Source organism: Tachypleus tridentatus, chromosome 13, assembly GCF_004210375.1.
Source record: "Tachypleus tridentatus isolate NWPU-2018 chromosome 13, ASM421037v1, whole genome shotgun sequence".
Lineage (NCBI taxonomy): Eukaryota > Metazoa > Arthropoda > Merostomata > Xiphosura > Limulidae > Tachypleus > Tachypleus tridentatus.
The window spans coordinates 152,164,287-152,179,074 of NC_134837.1; the positions used below are offsets into that span (position 1 = coordinate 152,164,287).

The following is a 14,788-nucleotide window of genomic DNA, read 5'->3' on the forward strand; positions in this document are numbered from 1 at the left end:
TCTATTTGTCTTGCATTGTAAATCAAACAATAAAATCAGGAATTGTCACTAATGAAAAATATAATAAAACAGCTTTCTAAAAACAAACCATTTTTCTGATAAGCATTACAAAAAGTAATACACACTAACTATATAAAATTTCTAACTTAGAGTGACACACGGGGTATGTAATTGTGGAATGAAAGCGTTATCCTAATAACTGTGTTAGTGTCATCCGTAATAATAACATGCTTAGGGCATTTTACGGTTTTTTCATCGTTTTACTAAACTTCAGCCAAGAAAGTACTGTTGAAATTTCATATGTAATGAAGGCAAACTATCAGTAATTAGTGTTCTGCATATTTGACACACACACACAAATTCTACTGGAGATGACCTAGGAAGGTCGAAACGTTGTTCTCTGCTTATCAATAAAAGCTTATCAATACCCATACCAGCCATTTTCAGATACATTTTTATTTCAAGTGGGTTTCTCGTCATCAAAAAACTCTACATGTTTTATTTTAATGTTTCTTACTTGTTAGTTTCCTTATTTCTCAAGAATCAAGCTACACAATGATCTATTTGTGCACTGCTCACCTTGGACATCAAAACCTAATTTTTTAACCGTCAGACTTATCGCTGACGCTGGCTGCTTAATAAAGATATGTTCCCGTACTAGGAGAGTTGGTTTTTGCTGGCGTTTTTCATCATTGAAATAAATACTGTTTATGAATAACGTTCTCAAGTGGTGAGTAGTGATCATATGTGTGTGTGTGTTTTTAATCATCGTATCTTATATGAATATGATAATTGAATTTCGATAATTAATTTAGTTTGTTCGTTTGTTTTTGAATTTCGCACAAAGCTACTCGAGGGCTATCTGTGCTAGCCGTCCCTAATTTAGCAGTGTAAGACCAGAGGGATGGCAGCTAGTCATCACCACCCACCGCCAACTCTTGGACTACTCTTTTACCAACGAATAGTGGGATTGACCAACATATTATAACGCCCCAACTGCAGGGCGAGCACGTTTGGCGCGACGGGGATGCGAACCCGCGACCCTTAGATTACGAGTCGCACGCCTTAACGTGTTTGGCCATGCCGGGCTATAATTAATTTAGTAAATTTTCGTTAACATTTCCACTACCAGGTGGATTAATGAACGTGTTATACGCTTATAATAAGAAAATTCCCACTTTTTCTTCATCAAAAGTAAATATTTACCTTTAATGTATTTTTCGGTCTTATGACGTAGATCAGTCACAGATATCTAGCCGATGTTTCACGTTAGTCTCCGCTCTTATAACTTAGGCCGATTATATATTTAGTTAATTCATTCAGTTTACCAGTCAGTGTTAGTTAATATAACATTCTATGTCGAACATTTTGTTGTATAACTTTAATTCGGTCTAATAACTTAAACCTATTACAGGTTTAGTATCTCATAATCAACTAAACACTAACAATTACAAACGTTAACTATATATGAAACTTTGGCATCATACATTAACAACATAATTGTTTGTTTAAAAAAAAGGTGAAAACTTTATTCTATTCGACAGTAATACTTCTGTTACTTCCTATTCGACAGTAACACTTCTGTTACTTCCTATTCGATACGAAACATAGCGACATCGTGTATTTTAGAATACAGCTGAACAGTACAACTTTAAAACAAAACAACCTGAAATATATTCTTTCTCAAGATGATAAAGAATTTCTCAGCTTTTCTGAAAATAAAATAACTGTGTAACAAAAAACAGCACATTTAAATATGCCTTTTTAGAATTATGAACGTACATGATTTTATCACCTAAGTTCAAAATGTCCCGCTTCACCTGCAAAGACCTAGGTGCATTTCTTTTTATCATTAGTAACTGACATACATTTTCAACGCACGAGGAAGATATAAAGGTATCCAGCGGGTGACATAGAAGAAGGGGTGGTCAGGTACAAAGGCTGACTTCCTGTATCAGTCGTCGGGGGCTTTGAGGTTGCGTACCAAGGTTTAGTGACAATCATTCCAGCTATTTGCCAATCATGAGTGAATACATACATGAACTTGTTACATAATTGTACCAGAAAAATCATAGGAGTGACTTCAAAATCAGCCAGTGTTACTAAAAATTTATTTAAACTCAGTGATCCTACACTTACTTTATAAAGTTATTTCTCTTTTTTCAAATACAGCATGGGAGATCAAAAGTCATAGAATGACGACAAGATGTTCTATAATAGACCAACTATGATCGTACCTCATAACGAAAAAATGTCCGCAATGTATGGTAAAAAAAAACAAGTCATATTAACGTGTACAGAGCTAAATGTTCCTCAAGTACTATCTAATTCATATCACAATGATACATTAATGTAAAGACAATACCTAAACATGCAGTCACTAATACCGATAAAGTATACAGCTGTGGAAATTACTTTTTTACGCGAATCACTACATGATGGTGTAACGTACAATAGTAATACCTTCATACTATCAGCATTGTTAAGAGAGACCTTTGGTATTGTCTTAACATTATTAAGAACAATAGTTCCAAAATTATTGTGAAAACAAAACCATAAAAACTGCGTTTAAGAAAACATACAACGTGAAAGGTTACTTGTTCAAAGCATGTCATGTCATAATCAAGTCTCTTGTGTCATACATGTGTTCAACGCCATTGTGCACATTTTTAATTGTTTTTCCTATATTTGTAATCATCATATTAAGCAATAAGGTCCAAAGTACCAGTGCAAAAACTACTGACAAACCACTCGTCCACAGGGCAAGGTCCGATTGAAACATCGTTACTATGGTGACAGATGCTTCTATTATCAACCCTACAAGGTTCTCTTTCCTCGTATTAACTTAACTCGTTTGTTCAAAAATTACTTGGAAAGGTGTGAATTCACTTTATTGAAGAAATATGCGACAACTTTGTTTGTTTTCACTATTTTCTAATTCTGTTTCATTCGTGATCCAAAATGACGAAACCAAGCATTTTCGAACGATGTCACAGGTCATGTCTCGCAGCCACTCGTGAAGTTACACAGCTAAGGTATAAATTACTCAGTTGGAAGTCCACATTTTCACTTAGGGTACAGAAAAGTGTTAAAAGTTGGTTATTTTGACATAAAAGTAACTACAATAAAAAGATGGAACAGATATAACGTTTGGTGTTTGTTTCTCTTTCTCGTATTGCCACCAGATCACAGACTTTGGCCAAGGTGATGAACTACCACTGTTGAAGTCACAAGATGTAAAAATAAGGCAGCGTTAATGTGCAATCTATTAGCTGCATTGCCTTCCTTATCTTTGGGGTCTCCGTGAGATGGCGTTTTTTCTTCGTTGTCGAATTGAATATCTGAGTTCGTCCTTGATGTTTCTGAGTAACATTGAAAAAGAAAAAAAATAATGAATATTGTTCTCAATCGCTGAACGTATTTTCTTTCCTGAAAAAATATTAAATACCAAACTCAGTTAAAAAAAACTCAAAGGCCTACAGTAATAATTCTTTAGTTAAGTCCGACAATTTTAACAAAGCTGCTAACCCCTTCTTAATTTTATACGTTACTTCAATAAATTTGCACAAATCTATACATTCAAGTTTATCCAAAACACACACATAGTCCTTTGCTTCTACAACAAATTGATAAGTAGTGGTAATTTTGATTTGTTTGAAATTTCGCGCAAAGCTACATGAAAGCTTTATGCGCTAGTCGTCTCTAATTTAGCAGCGTAAGACTAGAGAAAAGGCAACTAGTCATCAACACTCATCGCCAACTCTTGAGCTACGTCACATTATAACAACCCCATGGTCATGTTTGGTGTGACGGAGATTCGAACCCACGACCTTTATATTACCAGTCGAGCATCCATAAGAACCTGGTCATGGCGGGCCTATTAGTGATAATACTTATAATCCTAAGACCGGCATGGCCACGTGGTTAAGGCACTCTACTCGTAATATGAGGGTCGCAGGTTCGAATCCCTGTCGCACCAAACATGCTCGCCCTATCAGCCGTGGGGGCGTTATAATGTTACGGTCAATCCCACTATTCGTTGGTAAAAGAAAAGTCCAAGAGTTGGCATTGGGTGGTGATGACTAGCTATTTTCCTCTAGTCTTACACTGCAAAATTAGGGACGACTGGTGCAAATACCACTGGTGTAGCTTTGCCCGAAATTAAAAAACAAGCAAACTTATAATACTGTACAAAAAGCATTCCTTCTCGTACATTGGTTTATTAAAAGCCGTATTATTTACCAAGACGTAAAGATTTTTAATTTATTAATGTCACGTATAATTTCATAACTTACGACTTATTTGTGTGAACAATAATTCACGTAATTTTCCTCAATAACACTTTTTTATAGTTTGTAAAACAACTTTGGGATAAATACGTTAATTGCTTAGTTTCTGTAATTTCTAAATAATTACTTAGTGATTCTACATCACTTATATGTTTATCTTTCTATTAAAATGAACTTGAAGATAAAAATAAGTGTTATAGAAGCAAGCTGCAGTTGGTAAAAAAACGTTTATCATGCTGTAATAATAACTTGCACCAGGAAAGGATATTAGCAAAAGAAAAGCTTTATAACATACGACAATCTACTTGTTCATGATTTAAAATGCTGAGTTTAAACGTGAGTAAACCTACACTTGAAAACAAAATATCTTTGTACCATCATTTTAATTGCAAGATAGTATGTTTCTGTTTATCAAATCTTAGGTCATTAGTATTTTGTAGTTATAATATCTTTATATTATAAAGCGCTGTACCAGCGCTAATAAAAAAGTAGAAAACAAACCTGCTAAAATGGAAGGAAACTGCTCTTTCAATCTGTCATTATAGCAACCAGCCTCATAGATATTATGAAATTCCCTTCTAACATTTAAAGGCTAATATTAATCGGAACTGTTTCAAACTTCCGAAATAATGCTCGGGTAACTAATTTTGTTTTGTTTTTGATGTGATCAACGGTGAATTCACGTTTCCCCTTGAAACAAATTACAGAGGATTAAAACCACCTTGCAATAAAAAAATTTCCACATGATGTAATGACGTGTCGTCACTCGTGTGATGTGAGGCATCACACGGCGACATGCTTAGAACTTATATAGTGGATTTAGGTGACTTTTAACCCACTAAAGCAAATTTAAAACACGAAAAACATAGTCGAATCCCTCCAGTTTTATTTATTGCACCCTCCAATGAAAGGACGAAGAGATTTTTCAGCTAATTTCCGACTACTCGTAGGTTATTAAATCTAGTCACCTACCAAGATTGGACTGTATTGTATTTTGACCATTCGATAGTTAAATGACTCAACTTTTAGATTTCCGGATGAGGGTACACAAAAACACCTTTTCAGCAATTAATGAAATTCAAAGTTCATAACATGCTAGTTTCAAAGTGAATGACATCGGAAAAGAAAAATCATCATACTCATGACGAGGCCTAAAACACAAATCAATATCTCACTACACATAGAAACCCTGCTACCTTTGGCAAAGTTCATAGTCTTCAAACCCACAATGGAACGTACTCCAATCAACCATACAGAAGACATTTTAAAAACATATTGCCCTTATAAACAAACATAAACTACGGGAGTATAATACACAGTGGTGATAAAAAAAATCTTATACTGTAAAATTGGAAAGTTATTGCAACATTGAACGAGTTCTAAGTGTACTTGAACAACTGCGACAAGAAACTAGCACGTGGGTATAAATCACGAGGTAGTAATAACTTCCAACGTAGTACAGAAAATCTAAGGATTATGTTTGCTCCAAATTCCATGTACAGTTGAAAATTTAAATTTTATAAAATGCACAGTAAAAACCAAGTTAAACACTAGTTACTCTCAGAAGAATGTATTGGCATCGATTATGCGAGACAAGTTTTTACATTATAATACCAGGATATTAAAGAAGGAATATCAAGATAACGTTAAAGGTCCATAGAAAATGAAACCAGTGTTAATGTTATCCCATTCTCTGACAAGTGCCTTTACAGGTATGTCGGAGAATGAAACCAGTGTTAATGTTATCCCATTCTCTGACAAGTGCCTTTACAGGTATGTCGGAGAATGAAACCAGTGTTAATGTTGTCCCATTCTCCGACTTACCTATTAATGCACTTGACTGCATACTTATGGATTTCTGTGCATTTAGTTTTCTTAAGTGTAGTCTTGGCTGTTGTTGTATACTGAAGAGTCCGTACAAAGTTTGTCACAACGTGTTGTTCACGATCGACCTTGTCGTTCTTTGGAAAAACTCATTACAGTGGAAATCGTTGTGTTAAGTATTTATTCTGAGTAACCATAGCTACGAGAATGAGCATGACAGACAAAGAAGGAAGGAGATCCGAAAGCGGAAAGGGACCTCGCATATCATTCTTCTTTGAAATGCTATAAGCTCTCTAAATTGGTAATTTGAAGATATATGTTCATTCTAATCTACCAGTCTTATTCTAAGAAATCGAAGCTCCAGTGTCTATTATAGAAAATGTTTACTGATAAAAATTGACAATAATATTTGTTTAATGTTGCTAGATTTAAAGTAAAAGGTGAATTAAATTCCAATCCTTTAAAATATGTTTTACTTTTACATACTCTGAAATGAACTTCGTTGTTGGAAAGTCCGTCACCTATGTTGGTAGGTCAGTTCTATTAATAACAAGTCGTGTACTTTGTTTCTGTAGAAAAAAGAGAAGAAAATATTTCGCCATAGTTTCAATTCAGTATAGAGAGCTACTTCAAATAAGTCTATGTAACTAACACGTTGGCTGACCACAGAAATCAGACGTGGTAATGACCTCACACTTTAGAAGCAAAAATAGACTAATCACAAAGACGAGATTAATCCTGATAACACTAAGTACATGGACTTTAAAGATCAAAGTCATAATTATAGTTAACCTTAACATTAGCAGCTTACACTGATATCAAAGCTTAGAATTTACAGAAGCGCATTAACAACAATGCAGAAAAGTGTGAAGAAGAAAAAACAACCACGAGACTTGAAAAGTGACTTTCACAAGATGAAGATGGATCTCCAAGCAGTATAAGCTGCACATATAAGCATCCTTTACGAGCAGCTGTTAAACTAGCTTTAAAATTACAACATACCACTGTTTGCATCTTCTGTGGTAGGGCCTGGTGACTGGCCAGAGTATAAGGGATCGTTGTCCCCGCTCCCTGAAGAAATAAAGTGTTCATAATTTTTAAAAAACGTACCAAAGAGGCGGCCATTACCAGACCCATAGTAATAATAATCCTCATCATCATGGACGCTACTTTCTTCCCAGATTCGCCTCCTTTCACCACTTCCCGCTTCATTCCAAACAATCAGAGATTCGGATTTCGGGATTCTAGTTATCTGTCTGTCCAACAGCTACAGTAAAAACAATCTGTCAAATTTCATGGGTAAATGGACACATTACTTAAAAGAATAAAAACAAAAATATGCTTATCCATAGGAAGCAATGTTGTTGTTTGTTTAAACAATATCAAAGTACATATCTTTACGAAGTAATATCTAATACAGCTTTTGAGCTCTAGCCTAGTAGAATTTTAATGTCAACTTCTTGCTTCTGGATTAGTATTATCATAAAACTGCTAAATGTTTGTTTATTTGGGTTTATGCTATGATTAAATGTGTCAAGTCCTAAACCAATCAACATAAAACTATCTCACTGTACAAAATTATATATGTACCAACATAAATATTTTTTAGTTGGAGTTAAGAGCAAAAAATAGGAAAGTACCGCAGTTAGTCATCACTACCCACCACCAACTCTTGGGCTACTTTTTTACTAACGTATAGTGGGATTGACCGTAATATTATAACGCCCCTACGACTGCAAAGGCGAGCATATTTGATGTGACAGGGATTCGATATCGCTACCCTCAGATTACTATTTAAATGCCCTAACCACCAGGCCATGCCGAGCCAACAAGGCTAGAAACCAGTTTTATATTCCTTTGGTGGGCAGAGCACAGATAGCCCATTGTGTAGCTTTATGCTTAAATTAGCAACAAACGTTTTTGACACAGCTGGTTTCAGAATGAAATGTACTATAATTTGCTTTTGTGTTTATTAAGAAAAACAGTCTTTCTGTAGCTTAATAATATCCAAGAATCCAGCATGTTTATTTTTCTACTATTTATAATATAATTATTTGAAATGCAGAAATTACGTAATGGCATTGATATCACGTATGTTAGAAAAAATAACTTGGTAAGTGTGACTACAGCATTTTACCTAAACCTTAGCAAGTGTGGTTACAACATAATTTTACTGAAAACTTATAAAATGTGTGGTTACATCATACTTGTACTGATAACTTCAAAAATATGGTTGCATCACAGTTGAAATAATCTAGGAAGTGTGGTCATAATACAGTTTTACTGATAACTGAATAAAATGTGGTTATAAAACATTGTTCAAAAGTTGAAAGCTGGTAAAGTATTAGAAACCAGAAGGCCTAAAAATCTTAGATAAAAGTTAATTATAGATTTGTTATTTTTTCTCATTCTTCTGAAGTTGTCTAATTGGAAATGTGCAAATTGAGACGAAAATGTGAAACACCTGTAGTTAACGCGATTTTTATCATAAATCGTTAGACCTATTAGTTACATAAAACTGGCCTGGCATGGCCAGATGGTTAAGGCACTCGACTCGTAACCTGAGGGTCTCGACTTCGAATCCTTATCATATTAAACATGCTCGCACTTTCAGCCGTGGGGGGCGTTCTAATGTGACGGTCAATTCCACTGTTCGTTGGTAAAAGAGTGGCCCAAGATTTGGCAGTGGGTGGTGATGACTAGTTTCCTTCCCTTCAGTCTCACACTGCTAAATTAGAGACGGCTAGCACAAACAGTTTTCCTGTATCTTTGCGCGAAATTCAAAACAAACAAACAATACTTAAAACTTGTACTAATAGCTGACATGGTTACACCACAACTGTAGTGATAATGTAGCCGGTGTGTAACAGCATAATTGTATTGACAACACACACAAAAACAAAATGTTTTTCTGATGTCTCTAAGTGGTGAGTAGCCTTACAAGTAGAACAGCCATACTTAAATAACTTTTACCCAAAGCTATCAGATGTCACCAAACTCAGATAATGAATCTCTCAATATATTAAAAAGTTGTGCTAAGTTCGAAGCAAAATTAGATCTTATTTACCATTACTTATAGCGTCACAGTCGTGGTATTATGAATAATATTCCTGCTAAGTGAGCGTGCGACATCTCACAAAGTTCCTTATTAATAAACAGTGACATTTCTTATGGTTTCTCAGTGATAGTAACTCACTACAAGTAATCTCATTAACTTGACGTGTTTCTTTAATGCCAAGATGTTGTTCAAACGTTCGCTATTTTTGTCAAGTAAAATTTTGGCAAACTCAACTGTCCGCTCGATAAATACTTTGATGTATTTTTTTCAGTAACTCTGCTATGTGTTTAAGCTCTTTATCGTTAATTTAATTTGCGACTTGACATCTTTACTTCACAAGCCTGGATAAGAACACGTTAAGCATGCTCTTCGGCATTTATGTACAAACGAGAAATAACTCATTGTGTTCAAAAGCTTAACATTTCGCGTTTGTGTTTATTTGTGTTTTCTTATAGCAAAGCCGCATCGGGCTATTTGCTGAACCCACCGAGGGGATTCGAACCTTCTATTTTAGCGTTGTAAATCCGGAGACATACCGCTGTACTAGTGGGGGGGACATTTCGCGTAGAATGATGGAAATAGACAAATATAAAACATCATTTACAAACGGATATAAATCTACAAAGTAATGTTGTTTTATTGTTCTTTTGTTTCAGAAACCGTTAAAAGAAATGTCGCTGAGGGTTGGTTCAGTGAAGTTGTCTGATAACGTAATGACAATGGATATCATTAATATATTTTATTTAAAGGCAATTTAACCTGCGAAGCTCCAATCATATGATACCTCATCATTAAATACTTTGTTTGACTCAACTTGAAATTTATCTCCAGTAATTAGCAATTGTGGAATAAGTTACTCGTTTCAAAATTAGAATTAAATTTCTGTTCTTACCTGAAAAGTCTACCTTCATAGAATGTGTTCTCCAATGGCTCATCGGTAATTTTGAAGGTTTATAACGCTAAAAACTGGTTTATCAATAATCGTGGTGGACACAGCACAGATAGCCCATTACGCTACTTTAGGCTTAACAATAATAAACAAAGATTCATGTGAGGTACTAAAGTTAAAAGGTAAAGAGTGTGTAGCTAAAGAGTCAATACACTTATTTGTTTGTTGAATTTCGCGCAAAGCTATTCATGAGCTATCTGCACTAGTCATCCTTAACTTAGGAGTGATAGACTAGAGGGAAGACCAACAGTGGGAGAGACTGTCACATAATTATGCCCCTCCCCAATGCTGAAAGAATGATCATATTCAGCAATAAGATTGAAGCCTACAACTTGAAGATTACGAATCAAGTGCCCTAACCTTTTGGTTATGTCAGGAGTCACTTATTAAAGTGAAAATAATAACTAATACAATTGGTGTGTTTAGACCTAAAGGTATCTTATTAGGCTTAAAAACAGCTTCTTTTTTATGTATTTCTAAAGAAAATATTAAAAAGTAAATGTTAGAAATATTTTACGCAGTTGAAATATTTCTTTTTGATATTCCCAAATTCTCATTAAAGATCACTATCAGTGAAAACAAAAGGCGATGTAAGGATACCTATTTATAATTAATTATTAACAAAGCATTTGGAAGAGAAATGCACGGAAAAACTATTAGATCATAACAGTTATGCTATAACTAACTGAAGAATACATAACTGTAACTGGTATGGTATAATTAAGTTTTGGTATCATTTAGCAACGAATAGTTTTGTTTAATAAAATGTGTTCATCCTCGCCTCACAGTGGCACAGCGGTATATCTAAGGACTTACAACGCTAGAATCCATGTTTCGATACCTCTAGTGGGTAGAGCACAGATAGCTCATTGTGTAGTTTGTGTTTAACTTCAAAACAACAACAATCTTGGCAGTGTTCAAAGTGTTAAATAAGTTGCAATTAATCAAGACGTCACAGATGTTGAAATTAGGTGGCAGAATACTGACCTATTTAGCTGGTTGTGTTTTAACGTAATGAGCTATATGCGCTCTGCTCACCACGGGGAATCAAACCCTGCGGTTTAACACTGCAAGTCCATAAACTTGCCACTGCCTCATAGGGGTATTGTATTTTTTTGGTTGTTTTTCAGTTGAAGCATGCCACTGAAATTGAAATTAAATTAAGACTACAGTTAAAATAAATACTACAGTTGTATGATCAAGTTAGTAAGCGAGCAGTGTAGAAAGTTCTATATATCCTCCTTCCTCAAATGGCACAGTGGTATGTCTGCTGACTCACACTGCTAGAAACTGGGTTCCGATACCCGAGGTTGGCAGAGCACAGATAGTCCATTGCGTAGTTTTGTACTTAAGTACCAATCAATCAATCAAGCATATCAGATATTAGGTACGTGTTAAAAAAAAACTGATGGAGGGAAAACACATTAAACATGAAATGTAGAATAAATGGAATAAGTGGAGTAAATAAAACGCACGTCCTGTTATTTACATCATATTAATAATATTATAAATAGTCTTTAAAACCTCATTGTATGTATATCTATTTTCACAATATGTATTAAATATTTCAAAGTTAAAGTCTCATATTTTTCAAATACTATTTCTTAAATTTATTTTTTATAGGAAAGCCACATCGGGCTATCTGCTGTATTCACCGAAAAGAATCGAACCCCTGATTTTAGCGCTGCAACTCCGCAGACGTACCGTTGTCCCGACTGGGTGGGGACCTATTTCTTAAGACTCTGTTTTAAGTTTGACCAGACATTAAGAGGTATTTTAATGTCAATAACACAAATAAATTTGTTCTTCGTTCTATTTGAAAGCAGATAAAAGTAGCTTTCACGGTGCACTCATTTTCTTTATCTAAGTTTCATAGAAAAGGTCCTGTAATATGTTGCAAGGTGCCACACATTCTGTTTATTTGTTGTTGTTTTTTTGTCGACTTGTCGTTACACTTATATATTATATTTTTTGTGCTCAACTCAGACGTGTGAAAGAAGCTAGGTGATAATCTTTAAAGAAAAAATTCCTAAAGATGAGGTAGTGGAACTAAACTATAGGAGTTACTTATATACGTTCTCGATTTCCAGAAACAACCCGAGGATAAGGATTATTGTCTCTGGAAAACAAAAATCGCCCGAAAATACCCTCACATTTCATTTCCTATGTTAATACTGAAGTCTGCAGCAAGAATATATTACGCAAAACATTCAGCTAGTTTTATTATTACTAGCTTAGGCATGGCAACGTTATGATATTACACTGATGAGCCTCCGTAGTTACGTCATAGGACATTTTTTAGGTCTTTGTTGTTTCTAAATTTATACAGTTTTTTCTTTGTTTAACACAAAGCTACAGAACTGGCTTTTTGCGCTCTGTACACTGCAGGAAATCGAACACTCCGGATTTTGCGCTGTACTCCGTCTCTATCCGCTACAGGGGTCGGGTGGGGGGTGGACTCCTCAAACAGAGAAATAAAACTAGCACTAATCCACCAAGTTTCTTCAGTACTGTTTACATGTGGAATTACGGTCAGCACAAGACCAAATTTTATAAAAGTTTGATTATAACTAAGCCTTGAAAGTCTTTTGTTCAGAGGTGAATTTAGATTATTGTGTTCACAACAAAAGTATCAAAGTATCTGTATCTGAGAAGTTTTTGTGTTGTTTTTCTGTCTGACTGTTTTGTTTGTTTTTTATGAACCATAAAGCAATGTATTATAAAAATTTTCAATAAAACAAAATACATTATTAATATATATGTATGTATATCCATAGTACAACAATAAGCATTCTTTTCTTGTCATATGCACAAAATGCTGTCAAACCGGTTTTATACTTCGAAGATCACACAAAGGCTACATTTTTTAAACTCTGTTAAGGAGATCCGTAGGTGCAGTAAATTCCAATATTCATACAAACATTCCTACATATATACAATGTTAGGAATGCTAAACTTTACACAAAATGAAATAACTGGCGCCATTTTGTTTTCTATTAAAAATAAGCGTTTTTCACTGATTTTCATTTTAGTACTTGTGCTAAAATAAAATTTAACGTCCCGTACAGCAAGTAAATACTTATGTTTGTATCAATATAATACCGTTAAAACTCTGTATTAAATAGAATTAAAAGTACTTTATCTGAATGATGAGTGTATGCTAGTACAGTAACATACTGCAGTAGATGCGTATCTGTCTGCGTTACTGGTTCATGTTGAATCGATAAAATTGAACCGAGTAATTTTACTTCGGTATTATTAAAGCTGGAGTCACAAAAAAGGTAAATTCTAGGACCAATATTCAAAGACCAAAACTGTTAAATCATGTATAGCCAAAGTAACAATACTGCGCAGAAAAGAGTCTTCAGTTTCTCCATGGAAATGTATAAAAAACAAAAATAAAAAATCAGCAGAACGTTTAGGATATCAACTAACCGAACCGGGGGAATACCCTAATAGACAAAAGTGACGATAAGGTTACGAAAAGGAACCTTCCGACTTAAAATGTCATTTCAGTTCAGTTTGGTATGTTTTCTGGCTTTTAGTAAATGGATGAACAAACAAAAATGATAAAGGTCGACAAGCAGATGTTTCCCAATGTTCCAATTATACCTCGAATCAAAAGCTGCTTTCAAGAGAGAGAAAAATATAGCGGAAAAAAACAGAAGTCATATCAATTTCCTCACACAAGTCTCCCAGTGAACTTTTGATCCTCTAATAAGTTGAAATGTAGTCTTGGAAACCAGTTTTCACGTACAGTGGAGTTCTTATAAAAAGTTTAACAAAATATATGAGTTAAAATTCATCTGGCTATTCTTCTCAGTATCTTGTTAGAGTGAAAATTCTAGTTTCAAACAAACTTGTCTTATCATGACTATTAGAAGGAGCACAACCGACAATGGAAAATAATAATTGCAAGGACATCATGATATAAAGATTCTCATTCATATAAAGTGCAATTAACCTCTGCAGTATAATGAGTTATCCATTAACAATCGTGATTTTTTTTTTATCATTAAAATTCCAAACAAGAACTCTGAACCTAAGGGGAAGATTTGTGTTTTCTTATAGCAAAGCCACGTCGGGCTATCTGCTGAGCCCACCGAGGGGAATCGAACCGCTGATTTTGCGTTGTAAATCCGAAGACATATTGCTGTACTAGCGAGGGACAAATTAATTATTGTTTTTTTTTTTTTTTTTTAAGAAGTAGGATTTAGGTATCGTGCATTATATAGGATTATTTCTTTTGAATTTCACGAGGGCTATCTGCGTTAGCCGTCCCAAATTTAGCAGTGTAGGACTAGAAAGGAAGGTAGCCAGTCATCACCACCCACCGCCAACTCTTGGGTGTTTGGTGTGACGGGGATTCGAACGCACGACCCTCAGATTACGAGTCGAGTGCCTTAACTATGTAACCATGCCTGGCCCATAAGGGTAAGATCTAAATATTATATAATTCTAACTGGTGTCATTATGAGGCTGAATAAAATATAACTTTTTTTCTTATTTTCTTCAGTTAACTAGCACAAAAATAATAAAATAAATACAAAATATACCAGCGAGATTTTTAGAATATCAAAACTAGAAATTAATTCTATTACGTTTGTTGAACCAAAACAATTACTTAAGATGTTTTATTGGAGTTTATACGCACACGGAATCCCTACA

General features: G+C 34.6%; 1 protein-coding gene across 3 annotated transcripts in view; it reads right to left on the reverse strand.

The window, feature by feature from the left end:
* Positions 1–1,366: 1,366 nt before the first annotated feature.
* LOC143240922 (glypican-5-like) overlaps positions 1,367–14,788 on the reverse strand; it is a 72,259-nt gene continuing 58,837 nt past the window's right edge. Inside the window, exons 6-7 of one of the 3 annotated variants that reach the window (XM_076484174.1) lie at positions 7,224–7,380; positions 1,367–3,362 (exon numbers count right to left, since the gene is read on the reverse strand). In XM_076484174.1, coding sequence (XP_076340289.1) covers positions 3,187–3,362; positions 7,224–7,380 — 333 coding nt within the window. In that variant the 3' untranslated portion in view covers positions 1,367–3,186. Of the gene's footprint in view, positions 3,363–7,115; positions 7,381–14,788 lie in introns of all 3 variants that reach the window. The other 2 variants (XM_076484173.1, XM_076484175.1) reach the window with 2 other exon arrangements.